This window comes from Catharus ustulatus, chromosome 7 (genome assembly GCF_009819885.2).
Source record: "Catharus ustulatus isolate bCatUst1 chromosome 7, bCatUst1.pri.v2, whole genome shotgun sequence".
In the NCBI taxonomy this organism is placed as follows: Eukaryota; Metazoa; Chordata; class Aves; order Passeriformes; family Turdidae; genus Catharus; species Catharus ustulatus.
Window position 1 is genome coordinate 3,535,431 of NC_046227.1, and position 19,936 is coordinate 3,555,366.

Genomic DNA, 19,936 nt, shown 5'->3' on the forward strand with positions numbered 1-19,936 from the left:
GCCACTACTAGAGATATTTGGATAAAAATAAAGACAATCTGGAGGTAAGAGGAGTGAGATGCTAGTGGGAATAAACAGCCTTAGAAGCAAACACTCCAAGGAATTCTGCAGTAGAGCACACAGGGCCCAGCAGCATACAAAATCAGCTTGAAGAAAAATCAGGTAAGTAAATGGTGCAAACAGGACATATCTCCCAGCTGTTTAGGAAAGTACCCTTTCCATTTATTTTAAGTATCCTTATATATTAAGCTATTACTTTTGTTCCCTCCATCTACTCCACTAGCAAAGGTTTTTTCTTCTAGTTTTCCCAATTTTTGAGAACTTAGAGGTTTAAACCCCGCCTTGCTCCCTGATGCCCTGCCCATCCAATTATGCCTAACTGCACTTTGAATGTGCCTGAGCAGGGAGGACTCTTCCCTTCTCCACTGCAATAACACATACACAAATGTAATTAATTCTGCATCTGAATTTCACTCCAACTTGTATTGTATGAAATAACCTATTTAAGTAAATGTCCAGTTCCTACCTCATCTTCTTGGCACCTTTTTCTGTGACTTTAGTAAAAGCTTTAGGATAACAATCCACCTTAACACATTCCTCTTTAGAGCAAACCCCAGTGGAAAGGAGTAAGCAAATTACATTTCCCTTGCCAGTGTTCTCCCAGGATCAGAAATCCTATCATTCTTTGTTGATTTCACAACACACAAATTTCTTTACCCCTTTCCATACACAAATTAACTTGCCTTTTTCCCCCCCTCTACTTTCTGCCCTCTAAAACTCTAAATCATAACCTTCTCTCCCCTTATTTATGATCTGGAATCTGTATCATTGCCTCATTCTTTCTCGACCTGCAGTTCACAGTCACCTGCCACATTCTTACTGAACTTTCACTCATTTCTTTCCAGCTTCCATGCACTCCTAGCTATGTGAAAAATTCTGTGGAAAATAATTATTCCAGTTATGCACAGAGAAAATCTGCACAGTCACCTTTCCCATTTTAAGTCCCACTCCCACTAGCATGCATTTCAAATTTTTCTGCCTCATGTCTCAGTTCCTTTTTTTAAATCTTTTATTTCTACCCTCAGTTGTCACATCAACACCTCTGTTGTTGTTCTTGTGCCTCTGCCTCCCCTCTGAAGGTACTGAAGGCAATACTTGGCAAGAGTAAAACTGGAAAACCACCATCACGTTTTTTACTTGAGGGAACTGCAGTTACTAAAAGCATTTAAGGTTGGTTTTAGAAAGCTTTCCTATGTAATCACAGCTATTACTGCACATCAGACACAAGGCCTGTAATGTTTAAGCCATAAAGTGCACCATTGGACTGCCTTTGTACTTGCCCTGAAGGAAATCCTAATAAAGTCTCCAACTTCCAGTTCCTAACTGATGAAAAATTCAGTAATACTCTGCCTCCAGACCAGATGGAGAATTTGACAGGAATCACACTGGCAATTTCTTAGATATTAAAGAACCTCTTTTTTTGTTGTTGTTGTGCTATGGAAGAAAATAGAGGGACCATTCAGGACTGCAGTTCAACTCCATAAAGTAATGCTCACACACATATCAGACATCATTCCCCTCAATTTCTATCATTCCACAGTTAAAGGCACACATCCTTATCTGGAATGGGAAAAAAACTTACACTTAATATATCGTGCTAATGAATTTCAAAAAAGGGATTATGGCATCTCTGATCATCCTCTCAGGATTATATTCTGACCAGTAGTTTCCTAAAACTATTTTATTTATTCAGAACAAAAACATTTACAAGAAAACACATTTTAAAATAAAGAAACCTCTTATAAAAACACCTATTCTACATTGAATTACTAACAAACCATCCAAAAAGACTATCAAGACTAAAAAACTTCTAGTCCTTTCCCTGGTGCCAAGTCTTGTACTGAAAGTCAGATGTGTTACTGCACTGAAGGAACTCTACAGTGAAATTCAAGGGGTTTGATGCCTCTTTTGAGTAAAAAAATCATTAAAACAAAAACAAAACCCAAACCAAACAAAAAACCCAATAACAAAAACAGATAACATTGCAAGAGCATAATTAATAGAGGTTAATTAATCAAGTCTGAGAAGCAGGGTTCTAACTCCATATTTCTATGCTTAAATCTGTTGGATTTTTTCACAAGATATTACTGCTAATACAAACACACTCTGTGTGTCCCTGTCACCTCAATACTGCTTAGTCACATTTCTGGAGGCTTCTATCGAACTGATGGGTGCAGTATCACCAAAAATTTCCTTTTCTAACCCAGAATCTAAAGAAAATGTAAAGAACAAAGCAGAAAATGCATTGCTATAATTACAGAAAATCAAAATCACTTGATGCTTCTGGGGTTTTTTCCTTCTTAATTAGAGGATGGAAACATTTCAGTCACAACACTGCACAAAGGACATGGGGATGAAACAGCACAGATTTACCTGGGTATTTCCTCAGAGGGCTGGGGGGAACAAACAACCCCAAAGAGCAAACTTCAAAGTAACAGCTGAGAGCAGCAGTTCAAACATCTACAGAAAAACCACTGCATGGAAGGTGTGTATATACAGTCATCTTTTTTTGCACTGACATCTACTATATATATGTACTTGCAGTTTGCATGCACACTTCAGCAGAAAGGTAAAATGCAGTGATTCACAGAGCACTAAGTCTTTATCACAGCAGTAGAATTACAGCTTTCTCAAACCCAAATCCCACCAAAAACACAGCCTTACTGCATTACCTGAGCAGGACTGGAGAAAACCCTTCAACACAATATTCAGAGGATAACTGTAGAAGAAAGGCACAGTATGAAAGTCCTCTGAAAGTAGAGGCAAATTCTGACCATTGTTCAATAAGCCTACACTTACTGAACTCCTCTACAATTCCAGCAGCATTCTGTCTCAGATGTAGAAAGGCTGTGAGGATTCTGTAAGAATCATCACAACCTCGAAATTTCTCCCCTAAAATTGTCACATACTATGGAGTGAATGGGAAAAGATTTCCTGGAGCCAGCAGATCCTGTGCCTCACACATGATAATGCAGACCCCGGCACTGAAGAGCATGGATTTGAACCCACAGCCCTTCTGGCCACCTCATCATTCCAAGAGAAAACAAGTACCACCAGCAAAATGGATTCTTTTCTGCAAAGAATGGAAGAAGGGAAAAAAAGAAAATAGTGGCAGGAAATGGGACCATTGTCATTGACAACATTAGATCTATTTAACTATTATGATACTAATTACCAGAGAAAATTAATTTACAGTGCAACACTATATAATGATAGCTGACTCTAAACAGAAGTTGGCTATTTATGCTTAGAAAATTTATTAGACAGTATTATCTGCCCAGTCTTAGCATAAAAGCCCTTAAGCTCTCAGAAGCATTTAGGCATGTAATGTACCTTCCAACTCAATCCACCCCATGATTTCATGACCTATTCCTACTAACTTCCATGGCAGGGAACCTGGACACCTTTGCAGAGCTTTAAATACTAATAACTGCTAAATGTAATGCTAATAAATGCTAAATTGTGAGGAAAAAAACCCTGAAAGGTTAAAACCCCTTGGTAAACTGCATTCAGTGATTGTGTGCAGCCATAAGAAGACAATGCAGACTGTAAGTATATCAACCACTCATAGGCACATACTTGTGTGGCTAAAATAATAGCCAAATCAGAGATGATACAGACTCACCAAAAAGAGAGCACTAATAAAATCAAATCTTAGGTGTGACTTGACTGGAACAATCCAAGGACATGCTAAAGTGATGCTCAAATACATTTGGTTGCAAAGAGGGGTTAAAAGATTACCCTTTTCTTGTTTCCTCTCATTACCTTTGTTGCAGCCACTTACTTCTGACAGGAAATTCACAATGAATTAACTCAATTAGAAAAAAGATCTTTAAAAGCATAGACTAATGTCAGGAACAACACTGACACCTCCAAATCTCTGATTTAAAATCTTTCCTGATGTTCATAAATTATTAAACCCCCAAACATTTTAATACAAAGCAACAGAAAAGGACCACTTCAGAAGGTATACAATGTGAGGCAGTCTTGCAGAGTAGCTGGTAAGAACAGTCCCCTGTTGGTGTTGGCATGTTGTGACTAAGCTCCCAGTCACAGCCTTGGCACAGCCAGCCTCTTTCACTGCCACTGAAGCTCTCCACTCACACACACTACCAGATGGTGGCTAGAAGCTTACTCTGTGTGTATCTAGACAAAAATGGAAATAAACTACACAGACTGTAAAGTTTGCCGTGACTCCCAGACCAAAATCACTTAACTTAGCGCCAAGGCTAACAACATATGTATTAGCTTGTGTGGTTGTCTTTTTAAAAAGAATACAGGAGTCATCAAATACAACACAATAATCCTTAAATGTGCTCCAAATATTGTCAGCCTTACCCCCTCACTCTTTTTATAAACTGTGTAATAAAACACTTAATTAGCACATAATAGTCTGTCTTCCATTAAAATAGAACAAATCTCTATAAATAAACAATGATGCCAACAAAACCCTGTCAGCTTCACTACATTGTTATTTCCCAAATTATTTTAGCCTGGGTGGATTTTTGAGATCAAAGCAAGCCTGCACACACTTCAGTGGCAGGAATTGGTCATGAACTATGAATTTGGAGGGGCAGGATCAGAGCAAGGGAGGTTTAGCCAACAACAGAACAGAAGCAGCACAATGAACAGCTGCCAAAGCCTCCTAGCCTGGAATTCAAGAGAACATCTCTTTCCAATTACTATTGTTTGGGCAAAACAAATCACTCAACAACTGACTGTACTCCAAAAAATCCAGATAAAATATACTCAAAATGAGGATTCTTCTCTCAAAGGGTATTTTTAAAAAGTAAAGATAGCTCCTATTTAATTTCTATATTCATTAGTGTTTTTCTCATTTGCAACGGGGAAATCAAGGACAGTATCTTGACATGAACCAGCCCTGTGATCTATGTCAAAACATACAACTGGAATATTGTTAAATATTACACTACCACAACTGTGCTGCTCTTTGATTATTTGTCTGCTGGGTTCAAGCCAGGGCATGCTCATCTTGTAGCAAAGAACAATTTCTATACCGAGTGTGAAGGAGGTCTGTGAATTCCTCTGCTATTGCTGACATCCTTTCCAGACTGAGACATGTCAGAACTATACACATTGTTCCTAAATTATCTACAAGAGTTAAATAATCAAAACAGATTTTTTAAAAAAAATTATAATTATTACACACCAGAAGTATGGAAATTAGACATTTTACATTAACAAGTACCACTGGTATACTAAATTTTTTTAATAACTAAAAATTTTCAAAATACTATGAACTGATTTCTCTCTATTTTTGTGAGAATGAATTCTTGAGAGATTTACATCACAGCAAATCTCAGGTTTTGTGTATTGCTTCAAGGAAACAATTTCTTTGCAGGTGCTACAGAAACATGGGGGAGGTTTGCTTTCTACAGTGAGGGAGGTATATGCCAATCAGTCCATCTCCACTTTCCCTGCTTTTCAGCAGTAGTGAAAAACTTCCATGGTAGACTCTCAGATGCCCCTCCTCTTTTCATTCTGACTTATGAACAGATAGAATTCCAAACATCTAAGAAACAATCATTTTTGTGTTTCTGTTTCTACTGAAGTCATCAGGATTTTTATGGAAAACTTCAGCAGAGTTATGCTTCACCCCCAAAATACAAACTCTGCACAGGTACTGTGCCTGTCTGGCTCTTGTTCTTTGAAATTCATGAGCACAGGTCATTGACTGGTTCTGGCAAGCATCTGTGTTTCTACAGAACTTATGTTTCCCACAGGAGCCCCACAAGAGGCCCTGATGTCTTTATTTAATCAATAAATTAGAAAACCAGGTTAGTTCCAGAAATAAGGCATCAGAAAATATGGGCATGTTTGGACATAGAATTTTCTATGGTTAAGCAATAATCTAAAACTTTGGGTGTGAGATTAGCATCTCTTCCAAATGGAACAATAGTTCTTTTTCACTTCACATTTGCTGGATCTATTATTTCTCCCCTAATAAAGGAGTTCAGCTTGGATAGTGCATGTGAATTACTGCTTAGAATGTTAGAAGGAAATAGCAGAGGGAATGATGAATGTGTAGAGTGCAAAGAGGTAAGTTAAAATTGTGTTTAAAATAGAAGAGAGAGAAGTCTGTCCTGTAGTGCACATTTATTGAACTACAGTTCTACTCCAATGTATTGAATTAAAATAGTGTGCTCTTATTCAAGTGTTAGGTGTCTTAAGTACTTGTTCCCAGCAGAAGGATGAGGTATAAAGGAGAGCCTTCCCTTCCTTAGGTGAATTTCTGTGATACTTTGAATCAAGCTTTTGTGGTGCCTCATTTCCTCTGACCTTTATCAGAATATCTTCTAAGTTCTCCTCTTTGTTACTTAACAAACACATAAAAATTATATGTTTCTTTTCCGGGTTAAGTAAAGGTGGCCTGTCCACCTGGTCCAAATTAGAATTTGGAACCCAAATCTGGGTGATGGCAATTGACACGGTATGAAGAATAAGCCCCTCCCACCCATAAACCGATTCCACTGTCCAGCTCTACTGACAGCTGGGAAGGGGCCTACAAGTTTATTCAGTGGGTACAATCATGCTTTACTAGCAAAAATATGTAAAATATCAATGGAAGAAAAGAGTGCTCTGGATGCTAGGGCCCGGGCACTCTTCCCTAGCTTCATCTTAGAGAGACCAAGGGCCAATAACAACTCAGAGTTCTTCATGTACCACTTTCCCCACACCCCAATGGGAAAGCCTACAAATTCAATATCTGCTGCATTTGCAAGGTCTCTTATTTGTGGCAGAAGGCACTGATATTTCTTTGCCTTCTCTGCAGGAGCATCCTTCAAAGAGGAACTACTATGCTCGTATCTCACCATCACATCTACCACAAATGCCTTACTTCCCTTCACAAAGATCAAGTCCAGCTTAAACAATTCATTATTCTCATCCCAAATGTGTGGCTCCTGGAACACAGAGTAGTCCTTCCTCCTAGTCTCTCTGCTAAGAGTCTCACAAGATGGAATTATGTCGCTTAATCCTGATCTCCTGAGTGATTGGACTATTCCCAGTTACGTGAGTTGTCATTTCATAATCGGCTCCACAGTGTCTACATGATCGTACATGATCATCTTTTCTACCCCTGGCCAGGAACTCTCTTGTGAGGTAGACATTTGCTCTTAACTGCAATGCAGTAAATCCATTTCTGATGAGGTATGCCTCTATACCAGATTAGCCATCCATTGCTGATGTTATCATTCTCAAAATTTTCAATACCATGGTCCTGGGCTGCCAGACATTTCCATTTATCAACCTCAACTCTCCACCAATTACAAGATCTAGGATAGCAGACTTTGGGAATGGGGAGCCTCCCATTCCAACACACCCTCATCTCCACCAACAACACATTCCTCCACTGGAATAGACTCCCAAATTGTTGGGATGGACTCCTTCTCCCCACCAGCTCATATCCATAGTTTTTCATATAATACCTCCAGATGCTCTTCCTTCAAAAAAGTCACCAGAGCCTCATCCGAAGACTGAGCCAACCCATGCAGTCTTCACACTTGTATACTTGGAACAAGCTTGATTATACATAGTCCACCATCTTTGCAACTCGAATACAAGACAGCATCACACATACTCGGTGGGAGGTGAAGTCACCTCTTGACTGCATTTCTGATAATTAAGTCAAGGGATTCGAGGAGCCCAACTCTTATCTCTGTGTGGTCCGCCTGATATACCAGTCTCAGGATGGTGTAAGTCCTGAGCATATTGACTTTTTGCAGAGGTTTAAGTGGTGCGTCACCGATCCCATGGAGCCACTCTTCTGATTTCTCTGATAAATCTGAATCAGCAAAACCAGTCCAGGGATCAATCCTTATACCAAGATATTTCTCCAAACTCCCTGGGTCAAACATGTTAAGGGGAGAGCCATTTATAATCCGAGCTGGACAATCATTGATGGTATACGAGGCCCTTGTTGGCTTGATGTAGAAGCCACAACACTTCTCCTCCTGCGTCTTGAGACCTGTAAGTTCACAAAAGGTCTCCAATATCTGGATGTTACCACACATACCATCCCTAGAATCACCCAACAACACCAAATTGCCAACAAAAGCCATGGCTGTAATTTTTTAAACTTCCTTGCTGAAACCCATACGCATCCATTTCTAATTTACATAACAAGAGGATCAAGCACAAGATTAAATAATATAGGTGACATGGAGTCTCCTTGTTTGATCCCTGAAAGGATGTTAATGGGGCCTGTCTTCTCACTTTTTGTACCATTATAAGTGGTAACGTTCTTGCACAACTCGTAATAAAATGGATCGCAACTCAGAGTCTTTGTTACTATGATCCAATGTGAATGAACACGAACATCTACTGAAAAGTGTTCCACAAGTCATTTAAATGTTTTATTGGGAAGGGTAAAATTGATCTACACTTACTGAGATTATGAGTCATTTATATTCTCTTTATACCACAAAGGAACTAGGAGTTAGAATGCAGCAGTTGAGATTCAACCAGGGAGAAACACCAATTAAATGCAGTAGTTTTGGTTCACCAGGCTGAGTTTCCTGGCCAATGCACCAATTAATGCAGTGGGTCTAGTGCTGGCCAAATGCCAGTGCACCCACTAGATTTATTTACTCATTTTCTGCTGTGAGATAAGGATTAGAAGAACAAAGTGGGCTCAAACTTGAAAAGGTATAAAGAAAACTTGATTCCCAGAATTAAAAGAAAAAAAAAGAAATTAGAATAAACCTTCAGAACACTTCTCCCCCATGTCCTCTTTTCTTTCCCATTGACAATGTAAAGAGAAAAAACCTGTTCACTCTTTTAGAGGTGTGACTGAGTCACATCCTTCAGTTCACTTAAAGAGAGGAGCCTGTCCTTGCCATGCCATGGGGACTTCTCCACAAGAAACAGTTCTCTCATGGCTTCAATATCACATCAAATCAGTAGCCCAGGAAAGGAAAATCTGTTTGCAGTGTGAAAGTCCCTCCCATACCTCACAGTTTTCCCACAGCTGCTTTCAGGGACCACATCAAACTATAGAACACTATTTTAAGGATAAGCTGTTTTAGAGTAAAAGCCAAAGTTCTCTTCCTCCATCTCAGGGAAACAGAGGTTTTCTTCTTCTATTCCTAGGGCAAGGTTTCTCATCTCTCATTTCTCTCTGGTCAAACTTCTTCAACACTGGTGCCTCTGCTCACAGTTGTGTTAGAAGGCTACATCCCCCCAGTGCATTTCCATGAATTGCACGGAGAACAACAAAGTCTGATATATCAAATATATCTTCACCATAGCCTTACAAAAGAACTTCAGCCCAAGACTAAGGGATTTCTTCATCCCCCCTCACTTAGAATTTGGCTCCTTCTTTTATAGGCCTCTCTCAGGTAACTCTGACTCCTTTTCCTATAGGCAGCTTCACACAGCACTGACTCCTTTCATTCTGCATGACCGGCTAACCCCAAGCTGTTGCTCTCCCAGCCACCTAACCTGTCTGCCCCTCACACAGCATCTTCTCACCATACTGCCCCATGCACAACCACATGTCCCTTACCTCCTCACAGCACAGCCAGCAGCCTCCTGCTCTTACTCCAGCAGACTCAGTCTCAAGTTCCAACTCAAACTGCGGGTACCTGTATCTAGCAGCTATAACCCACCTCTTTATATCCCCCAAACTGATTGGGCAGTCACAGATGTTTCCACTTCTTGGTAATCAAAACAGCTGCAAGTCATTGGGGAAGATTCCCTCCTCCACTATCCTTTCAGCCTAGCTCTCCACAATTGTGAGCCATGCTGAGATAGCTGCAGCCATGTTGGCACCACCCTGGTCACACTGATTTTGGCCACACAGTCCCAGCCCAGGCTGGCCAGTTACCTGTTCAAAGGCTAGAAGCCAAAAGAGCTCCCCACAGTCTTGCCCATCCTTAAATATGTTTCCATGGAGGTGTATCCTGCTCTTTTAAGTGGTTTAACTGGGTTTCAGTCTTCAAAACTAGGCAGCTGACTGGTTAGCCACAGCCTGGACTCCCTCTCCAACTGAAAACCAAATCTTTGTTAAACCAGGACATCAGAGCATGAATTGGGTCAGTTCCATGGAGTTCAGTGAGGAATATATAGAAGAAACGAATGCAGTTGAGATCCTGTATTTGCATATGCACGTACAACAAAACAGAGAAAATGAGAATGTGGAAAATCTAGGTAAAATTCTCTGTCTAGTATCTCAGGCCTGTTTCAGTAAATGTAAATGAACTTACAAAGCTTACAAAAGTTTAGAGTGAACACGTTATCCAATTAATAAGTTCATTCAGTAAAAAGTTACTATATTGTCATGAGATTGTATCCTTGAGACAAAATTATAAATGTCTGTATTAACTGTACTGTTACATAGCAGTGAACTATGGTGATGGAAATGATTTAACATCTCTTCCGTGTCTGGTAGCTAAACAGTGATCTAACAAATGCCTGTGCTTTTAAGTAGATGCAAATATGAGTCATAGCTGAGCTAGAACATTTGCTTCAAGGACAGACATATATTGTGTTGTTGCAATATCCTGTTAAAGCTCACATGTCATTCAAAACAGAGTCCCTTTGATGTGAAGTTTATCACTGAAACAGTGGGTGAAAAAGCAACTGGATTTTTTTTTCTAATAGAATGCATGATCCTGATATGGTCCTGATTTTACAATCTTTGTTATGAGACTGAATTAAATTGTAGTAACAGACAATTAATCTAAACTATTTTCATATCTGGCCGTTAATAAGCCAGTATCAATAGCATAAGTAGTCTTAGATTAAGAATGTGTATAAAGTACTACTTTAAACATTTAAATTAATTAAAATGCACTCACAGGTCATTAAAATTATAGAGAACCTTTGATAATGTGAATTTCATTATGCTCTTGAAAACTTTCCTATTTTTATTATTTCAGGTTCCTTTCAGAGTACAATCTATGTTTGATTGCTTTAATAAGTTCTTAGCAGGACAATTGCAGCTTCTTTATGTTCACTGAATTATATTTCTACATATATTACAATCCAGTTTAATTTTTCTGAAGCTTTACTTGGTGTAAAACTTTATCTAAAGGTGTGTTGGCCGTTTCTGGACATGATCTGTTTCCGTGGAACAGATTTTGCAATTATAACCATTGTGTATATTAAAAATAGAGAAGTAAAATCCAGTGATCAGACAGATACGGCTTTTGTAATTAATAATACTTTGGGTTGAAATATCACATGGGTACATGTATTACACTGCAGTTTCTTCTCAGTTCTATGGAAAAAAGACTACAAAATTTATAGGAACTGCTGTTCCCCTGCTCTCAAGTAGAAGGGGAGATGAAACCAAGTGATTACTTAATCAGGTTACTGAGTTGAATATAAATTAGCACAGGTGTACTGGGGAAAAAATTGGAAAGATAGTCCCAAAGTAGTTAGGAAGGGTCATAAATGAAACAGAAAACCACTCTGTGTTTGTAATAATGTGGCTAAGAGAGCAGTGATTTGATATTCAGAAGAGAGTAGGTGACTGACAGGTAATACTGGAAATGCTTATTTCTACAGCCCTTCCCTGGGATAATAAAACTGCAGACACGAAGCTAAGAAAATTAATACAAGTTACCCAAATATAAGACTGCAGCCTAGAGAAAAGAAAAGAAAATAAAATTTCTGTGTTTCAAATAAGATAAAAAGTAAAAGCTAAGAAATCACAGACTAGACAGTATAACTTACATTCCTAAGGAAGTTGGCAGTGTATAACTAAAATTTTACTCAATATCTGCAAGAAACTAGGGAAAGAATTACCTGGGAAAATGGGTTTGCAAGGAAAAAAAATTTTAAAGCCAGTCTATATTGTATCCATGGAAGGATAAGAGTTACCATGGATAACATACAAGAGCACTTAGGTTTTTAAAAGGCTTTGGATATTGTCTCACAGATTCATGAACAACTGTGAAATTTTGGCCTGTGAACAACTGTGGAAATTTGGCCTGACATAATTTTTTTTCTTTTTAATAATGGAAAATAGATTAGGAACATGCAGATATACTGAAGAGGCTTTTTTTGCAGGGCTGTATTGTCCTTAATGATCTGGAAAATGGAACAGAAAATAAGCTGACAGGATTTTCAGACCAAGTGGCTTGGGTTTGGTGGGGCTAGAACAGTTAGTGCAGCTGAGGACAGGAGTGGAATTCCAAACCTGACCTGTTGGACAACTGTTCTAAATAAATAGCAGACAATGTAAGAAGAGGTACAAAACTCTGCCTTTAAAAAATGATCCAATGTACAAACAGAGATCAAAAAGATTAGAAAGAGTTGATCATTGGCGTTTAGTTAGAGTAGTCTCCAGGGTGTATAGGTTTAGCATGAGTTGAAAACCACATAATATTGTGGAATAGGTAAACATTGCTGCAGTGTAAACCAGGAATATTGCCTGGAGCATGTGGAATATTCCTCTTGCTGATTTCATATGGCATCTGGCTTTGGCTGCAGTTTTGTGTGCAGTCTGATCACAGCTCTTCAGGAGACAAGGGGAGCAGCTACAGAGCAGTAAGGATGATTAGAAGTCTATGAAACTGTCAAAGAAAGGGTGAAAAGTGAAATTGGGTAGTCTACAGAGAAGAACCCTAAGGGGATACAGGATGCATCCTTAAAATACAAAATAATTCCGTTTCAGAAACAGAAATAAAGCCAAAAACAAATCCCAAATTACAAAACAACTTGTTAGAACAAGTAGTAATAAAGTAGAAATTCAATAAGATTCATTCAGAGTACACTGGGTGTTAAGCAGCAAAGAAAATGTACATCCTTAGTATAGGAGGCCTCTTTCCTTCTACTTACAGAATTAATGTTCTGTGACTCAAATGTTAAGAATGTGATCCAAGATTAAATGGGTGTAATCTAAAATGTATCCTTTAGTTGGTTTTGATGGAATTTAATTTAAAATAATTACATGTTTGTTAGGCAATTCTATATTTTTTTAAATACAGTAATTTCACGATTATAAGCCGCACTGAGTATAAGCCGCACTTCCAGGTGTCAGCAACTTTTCATTCTTTGTCCATACATAAGCCGCACCTGATTATAAGCCGCACGTTACAATACAGAGTGTGATAAAAGGTATCTATTCTATCACCATCTGTTGAGGGTGGGGGCAGTGATCCTTATCTCCGTGGCAGATATTCTGCTAATGGGCCATCCATTGAAACCAGGCAGGGCATTGTTCTTTATCTTTTCACAACCCATCCTTCCTCCAGCCAGTCATTTTCTGCTAATGGCCATTGAGTCCCACTGTGTGACTGATAAACTTACTGCATCCCGTTGGAAGTTGCTCCAGCCAGGGGGAAGAGCCCAACATTTCTTACCAAGATAAAAACAGAGGTTTTGGGACACTAAGGGAGCCCCTTTCTCCACTGGACTCCAGAGGAAAACTGGATTTCTCCACATCACCACTGGACCTCCAGAGGGAAACTGCACCTTCTGCAGGAGCACTGCTTCAACTGAACCACATCTGTCACTGCAGGAGGATGCAGCCACCATTTAATGGGACTGCTGCCACCACCCTGCCTGACAAGGTGTCAGGTTGTACTCTGACTGTGTCAGGGTTTGGAGTTTGTTTCTTTGTAGTACTGTATTTCTATTTTAATTTCCCTAGTAAAGAACTGTTATTCCTAATTCCCATATTTTTGCCTGAAAGCCCCTTGATTTCAAAATTATAATAATTTGGAGGAAGGGGATTTACATTCTCCATTTCAAAGAGAAGCTCCTGCCTTTCTCAGCAGACACCTGTCCTCCAAACTAAAACAGCAACTTTTTGTTCTTTGTCCATATATAAGCCGCACCTGATTATAAGCTGTACTTCGGGTTCGGACCAAAATTTTAGTCAAAATGGTGCGGCTTATAATCGTGAAATTACTGTACTTTTGTTATGGACTTGAATATGGTAAAAAGAAAGCTGCTTTTTCGGTGAAAACTTTGCTTTTTACAAAAATTGCCTATTGTATTTTGTGATGTAATAGATAATGTGATGATGGTTTTAGTTTTAGGATTTGCTTATACGTGTTTAAAGATGTGGGGCCTACATGGACAAAATGAGAAAAGGCTTCAGAATGTTAGCTAGAAATAAAGCTATAGAGGAAATATTCATACAGTTGCGAGACCAAATTATAAAGATAATTTATTATAGAATTTTCCATCCACCTTTGCAGCTTTGTTAAATCGAGACATCCAGTGCGTTGCATTTTTAGAAGTAAAATTGATTCTTTAAGTCGTTGGTAAAGTTGATAAAACTACCTCACAGAGTATCTAAAGGGTTTTCTTTATGCTGAAGAACAAGGCTTATTTTGAGTCACTGCATGCTGCCAAGAATGCTAAAGTAAGAGGCCCCGAAGATGGAGAACCAATACGGAAAGTTGTTGGAAGCAAGATGCATTTGATCCTAATTCTAATTGTACACAGGCTTTGCATCTTCTTATATTTCTTTCTGTATTTGAGTGTCAATAATGACAGAGTTTAGAATAATAGGCTGTCTTCAGTGCGACTGTGAATATCACTCTTGCTGTAGTCACTTGCAAAAACTGCTGATGATAAAATTACTGGGTTTTGTATGCAAATGCTTTGATCTCCTGAAAGATGGATGTACTAAAACTGTATTTGATTGAAGAAAAAAACCCTTGAATTCTCTTTGTAGAGAAGATGCAGCAGATACAAAAACATGCCGTAAAGTCTTTAAAATGTTTGGTTTTCTTTGCTTTTACGAATAGCAGCTGCTGTCTTCCTCAGGACAGACGAATGGAGCGAGCTAGGAATTGTGTTGTGCACGAGGGTTTCCTTTATCCCTCAGAGTTCCTGCAGTGCTTTCCCTCATTCACACTGGGCTGCAGGACAGGATGTGACTTTGCCTGAGTGAAAACTTTGCAGAGGCACCAGAGGCTCCCTACAGAACACGCACAGTAGGAGGTGGGATGGTGCTTGCACAGCTGCTGGTTACATCAGCAGCGTTGGCCTTTGAGACCATAATTGAGCAATTTCATTAACTCAGGACCAACACTTTGTTTTCCCTTTAATTAAAGTGTCAAGACCTTAACATTTCTCTTGGAAACCATTTGGGAGTTCTGGGGGGAAGAGGAGGAGAATGGTTTAGTTGTGCTTGTTTGTTCACTAACAGATGTTTGGTGCTTCCAGCCCCTGAAGGGAATTCTGTATGACTCTCTAACTGCGCAATTCTGATGCTCTTTGCAATGTTCAGCTTCTGCCAAAATCTCAATTTCTTTCAAGGAAGGAGAGGCACTAACTAGCAGTAGAATGCATCACACAAGACAGGAGTAGTGTTGGGTACCTCAGTTACAATGTTATTTGTGCAAACTTAATTTCTCTTGAAAAATGTCCATGTTTTTTAGGAAGGGCTTTTTCTTGTGTGACAGGGAAAAAAAAATCTAAATTCCACAACAGTCTATTTCCAGTTATTAGTCCTCTATTTCTTTTCCCCTAAGGTCTGTTTCATAATGTAAAGTTTATGATGCAGGAGTTGAGAAGTCATGTAATAATTTGGAAACTATACTAAGTTTCAATTTTCAGTGATCTGCTCAGTCTTTTTGGATATTGATAAAACACAGGAAAGTGTTAAGTTGTAATTGATACACAACTGCAAGACAAAATGTTCAGAATGGTAATTGTGTTTGAACAATTTTGGAGTAAATAATAAGTTTTAAAAATCACTATTTTTAAAGAGGTATTCCTCCAGAAGTGTTTGCAGTCCACAATTCAGCAGTTAACCTTAGCTTGGGGTTCAGGGATGTGGCTAAAAAAGTAATATATGTTCTATTGCTCGATATACTTACACAAAAAGAAGTCCATTGAATGAGGCCAAAGTTAATACTAATTGGTTTGTATTTTGTTTGTTTGTTTTCCATTTTAATGTAGTTCAGCTAAAGTTATTAATGGATAAAACTAGATCCCTTTCAAATTAGTGAAATGTGATTGAAATATGAAGTAAGTGCTCAGACTCCTAAAATCTGGAGGGAAAGGCTCAGGTGCTGACTGTGGTATTTATATTTTAAATTAACTATTCTGTAGTAAGTTATGGATTTTGGTGTTTCAATCTTTTTCTTCAATATTTAAACAAAGCCTTTGCATATGTCAACATCACTTTAAGGAAAATGAAATTCAACATTAGCATTTCGTTTTCATGGTAACAAATCTGTAACATACCCTAAGAGCTCTGGCACTGCTCACAGTGTTCAGGGTTGTTTGTCTTGTATATTCAAACACTTCTGGGAGTGGAAAGTAAAATCTTAATTGTTTCTCTTTGAATACAATGAAATGAAATAAAATGCTAAGTCTTTACTCCCAACAGTTTATGAATTAATAATCAGAGCATTCCCTCCAGAAAATGAGACACAGTTTCATTGGAGTGTCACACACTAGGAGATAATGTTAATGGGTCACAGGCCTCTTTGTAATTGGATTTCCAGTTTGAATCTAGGCCTGACAGGTTTGATCACGATTAAAACTAGTTGTTGTATAATCATGGATTAGCTGATCTTACTGCTCTTACATGCAGTAAGCAAAGTCGTTGGGCAGATTTCTGGAATGATGTCTGTACAGGTGAGCTTTTACACCAGAGGAACAGAAAGAATTCATGTGATCTTCAGACAATGAAGGCAACTCAGATCTGTTGCCACTACATGCAAACACTTTGTAAAGCACAACTGCTAAACAATTTTGTGGACACGTTAGGAATCTTTTCATACTTCAAATTTGTGTTTTCAGAAGTGCAGTTTAATGTCTCACTGCGATCTCTGAGCTTGGTTTTGGAGGTTAAAAAGCAGAATGAGTCAAGTGGTTTCAAAGCTCATTCAGAAGAATGCTTTTTTTCTTGTTTCCTTTCCTAAGTCCTCTCTCCTCCCTAGCAGCTCCCCTTCTCTTTCCTACCTCTGCTCTCTGTAAATTCTCTAAAGTTTGAACACACAATTGGAAATAGTTACAGAATTCTATTACAACAAATGCTGTGCTGATGTGACAGCAGAACATCAGATACTCAGGGGAGAGTGTCAGTTTGCATTTTTTCTGTATGTTTTATACCATAGCTCTGTTTTTGTGTTTCCAAGTTTTTACCTTGTGTATATTTAGTTCATATGTGAATGTGCTATATACCATGAATTAACCAAAGCAGATCAGCCAATCAGACGTTCTTAATTTACTAAAAATCTGAAGCTGTTTCTATTTTTGTGGGGACAGTATGGAGAAATATTTGCTATACATTGTGAGAAATGTTTCAATAAACAACGGAAGAGATACAGACAGATATAGATTTTTTTTTTTATTTGAGGGCACAGTAGCATAAAAAAGAATGAAAACAGAACTAAAATGTTTGTCTGTGGAGAGGTGCACTGCCAAAGTGAAACAGATGAAATGCTCTTGCAAACAGAAAACTACAAAAATTAATTACCATGGAAATATTCTCGTGGAGACGGGGAAAGACTGAAGTTTCTTCTGACTATATCATCATCAACTAAAGCTTTTTTCCTTCTCAAAAAACACAGTTTAAACTCTTAACTATAGTTCTCAAACAAAAACAGAGCAGTGTAACAGTTTTGGGAGCTTCTGAAATTTTGGATATTACAATGTTTACCCCAATTTGGAAAAAGGAAGCATTGTTATGTGGTCCCAAAATGCAAACTCAATAAATAAACAATCAGAATAAAGTAAACATTCTTTGCCAAAATAAGAAAAATATTCAATCAGGAATTAATTTTGATTTTGCACAACTTCTAAACTGAAGCACCTCTGGTATACTCAGGTCAGGAAATTACCAGGTTTTTGGCCTTGGTCTTACAGATGTTGTCCCTTTTAGTCCCAGGTAGAACAAATCTGAAATGCTGGAAAAGTTTGCAAGCATTATGGAACACATCAGAGTTTCTCAGGTTACAAATGAAACACAACAGAGCAAGAAGCGATCACAGCCAGTGCTCCTCCTCTGCTAGGTGATTGTACTGGATTCTCAAAAAGTAAATGCTAGCTTCAATTAATCAGAATTCCTGTAATTGCCTGAAAATTTAATTGTCATAGACACTTGTATTAAAAATAAAAAACTTGTCACCTACCTGTCCTATTTAACTAAGCAGGACTTCCTTTAATCACATTGAGCAGGGGTCTTTCAGCACAGCTTAGCATAAAGAGGATTGATACTGTACAGCTGGAAAGAACACAGTACCTTTAGATCTCTCCTGCCCATCATCTTCTCTGCATCTTCATCTGGATCACAGGAAGAGCTTGCAACAACAACGAATTTTTGCTGCCTGGCTTCCCGAAGAGCTTTCTGGGTGGGACCTTGAAATTCTTTCTTCCTTGTACAATCATGGCCTACTATGAAATAACAAAAATATCATCAGACTTCTTTGTATTTACTGTTTTTGAAGCTATCTCCTCACTTAATATTAGCCAGACATGTGAAATTCTCAAAGAAACACCACTTAAAATAAAAACATACTCAGGTTACTGTGCCATCCATATAAAGTATTCCAGGGCTACTTGTATCTCTGCTCCACAAATAATTTCATCTTGCCTAAAGGGTACCCTAGACTTGGCCCCAAAAATGCAATAATCTTGCAGTACAGAGAGAGTCACAGGGAAATGGATGCATCCCTTCACAGCCACAGGAAACATCAGCTCACTGCATCCTGTCTGGTATCCACCACCAGTGCAATATTCTGCTTTACAGCTCATAATTCCTTTTGTTTCTCCACACTTTCTGCCAACCCACCTTTCAAACAAGGAATTACTGATGAATAGGTAACTCAGGAAAGAAATCCTAAGCAGGTAACACAGCTTTAAATCATCAAAGGTTGAAAAGGGTGGGATGAAGAGTACAGCACATGTGGACTACAGCACGAGGCATCTGCCATGAGTTGGCAGAAAGGACACTGCTTTCTCTGACAGCCTTTGCACTGGCAGCTCACACAAATCCAAATACAGCCCTTTGGGATCCCTGTATCTGTTGCAGTGCTCTGTTGGATGTACATGGGTTTACTTGAAAAAGAATGTAATACTGATTTCCAACAGGATTTGGGTACTTACATCCCCTCCGGTTCTTTGAAAAAAAATCTGATTAAAAAAAACACATTACACAGCTGAAATCCAGACTGAAACAAGTGTACCACACATTATGCATTTCTAAATGATTGCTCTTGTAAAATGGTTTTATTAAGACCTTCACACCAAAATGCAATCCTGATGGCTTCAAGCAGGAAAAAAAAACCCTAAACACTCCCTCCACTCTTGAGGCAAAAAAAGCAGATGAAGCAACACAAAACCTTTCTGAATACCCAACCTGAGCACAACTGCAACTGGTGGAAAGAACTATGCCAGGAATAAAAAACCTTTAGTATTTATGCATTCTCACTGTTTTAAAAGTTGAAGCTACTGTCACAGATATTCTGAATAACAACTTTCTCTGAGGATCAGTAAACAGCAAAATTGGTTTTATGTCTAACACCTACTCACTCAGTAACTGCCATCCACTAGCATGTTGCTTACTGAGTATTTGGTTTGTTGCTTCATTTTTGAGATACACATTCCTATAAAGCAACAGTGTTATGACAGCTCCAAAGCTTTAAAAGTCAGTAACTATGAAAAAAATAAAGAATTAGTTCCAAAGAACTGTTGCACTTAGATGTCAACAGCATAGGTTAAAAGATTTTCTATTTTGATTCCATTGCACATGGAATGGGCACAACCAGCTTCATTTTAAATTTCTTTTTTGCATGACCTGCAATTGCATCAGATCAAGGAAAGGAAAAGCACAGTTAACAGCCTTAGCAATGAGTTAATTCAGCCATGAGTAAAGAAACTCATTGAGTTCAACTTTTGAATATAATTGGGTAATAAATAAGCAGATGTTGTTTTTAGA

At 38.4% G+C, this 19,936-nt stretch overlaps 1 protein-coding gene across 4 annotated transcripts in view; it reads right to left on the reverse strand.

Moving 5' to 3' along the window:
* Positions 1-19,936, reverse strand: part of SPAG16 (sperm associated antigen 16) — a 365,904-nt gene that overhangs the window by 319,507 nt on the left and 26,461 nt on the right. For 3 of the 4 annotated variants that reach the window (XM_033064222.2, XM_033064225.1, XM_033064224.2), the window contains one exon: positions 18,242-18,393. In XM_033064222.2, coding sequence (XP_032920113.1) covers positions 18,242-18,393 — 152 coding nt within the window. The remainder of the gene's footprint in view (positions 1-18,241; positions 18,394-19,936) is intronic. The other variant, XM_033064223.2, reaches the window with a different exon arrangement.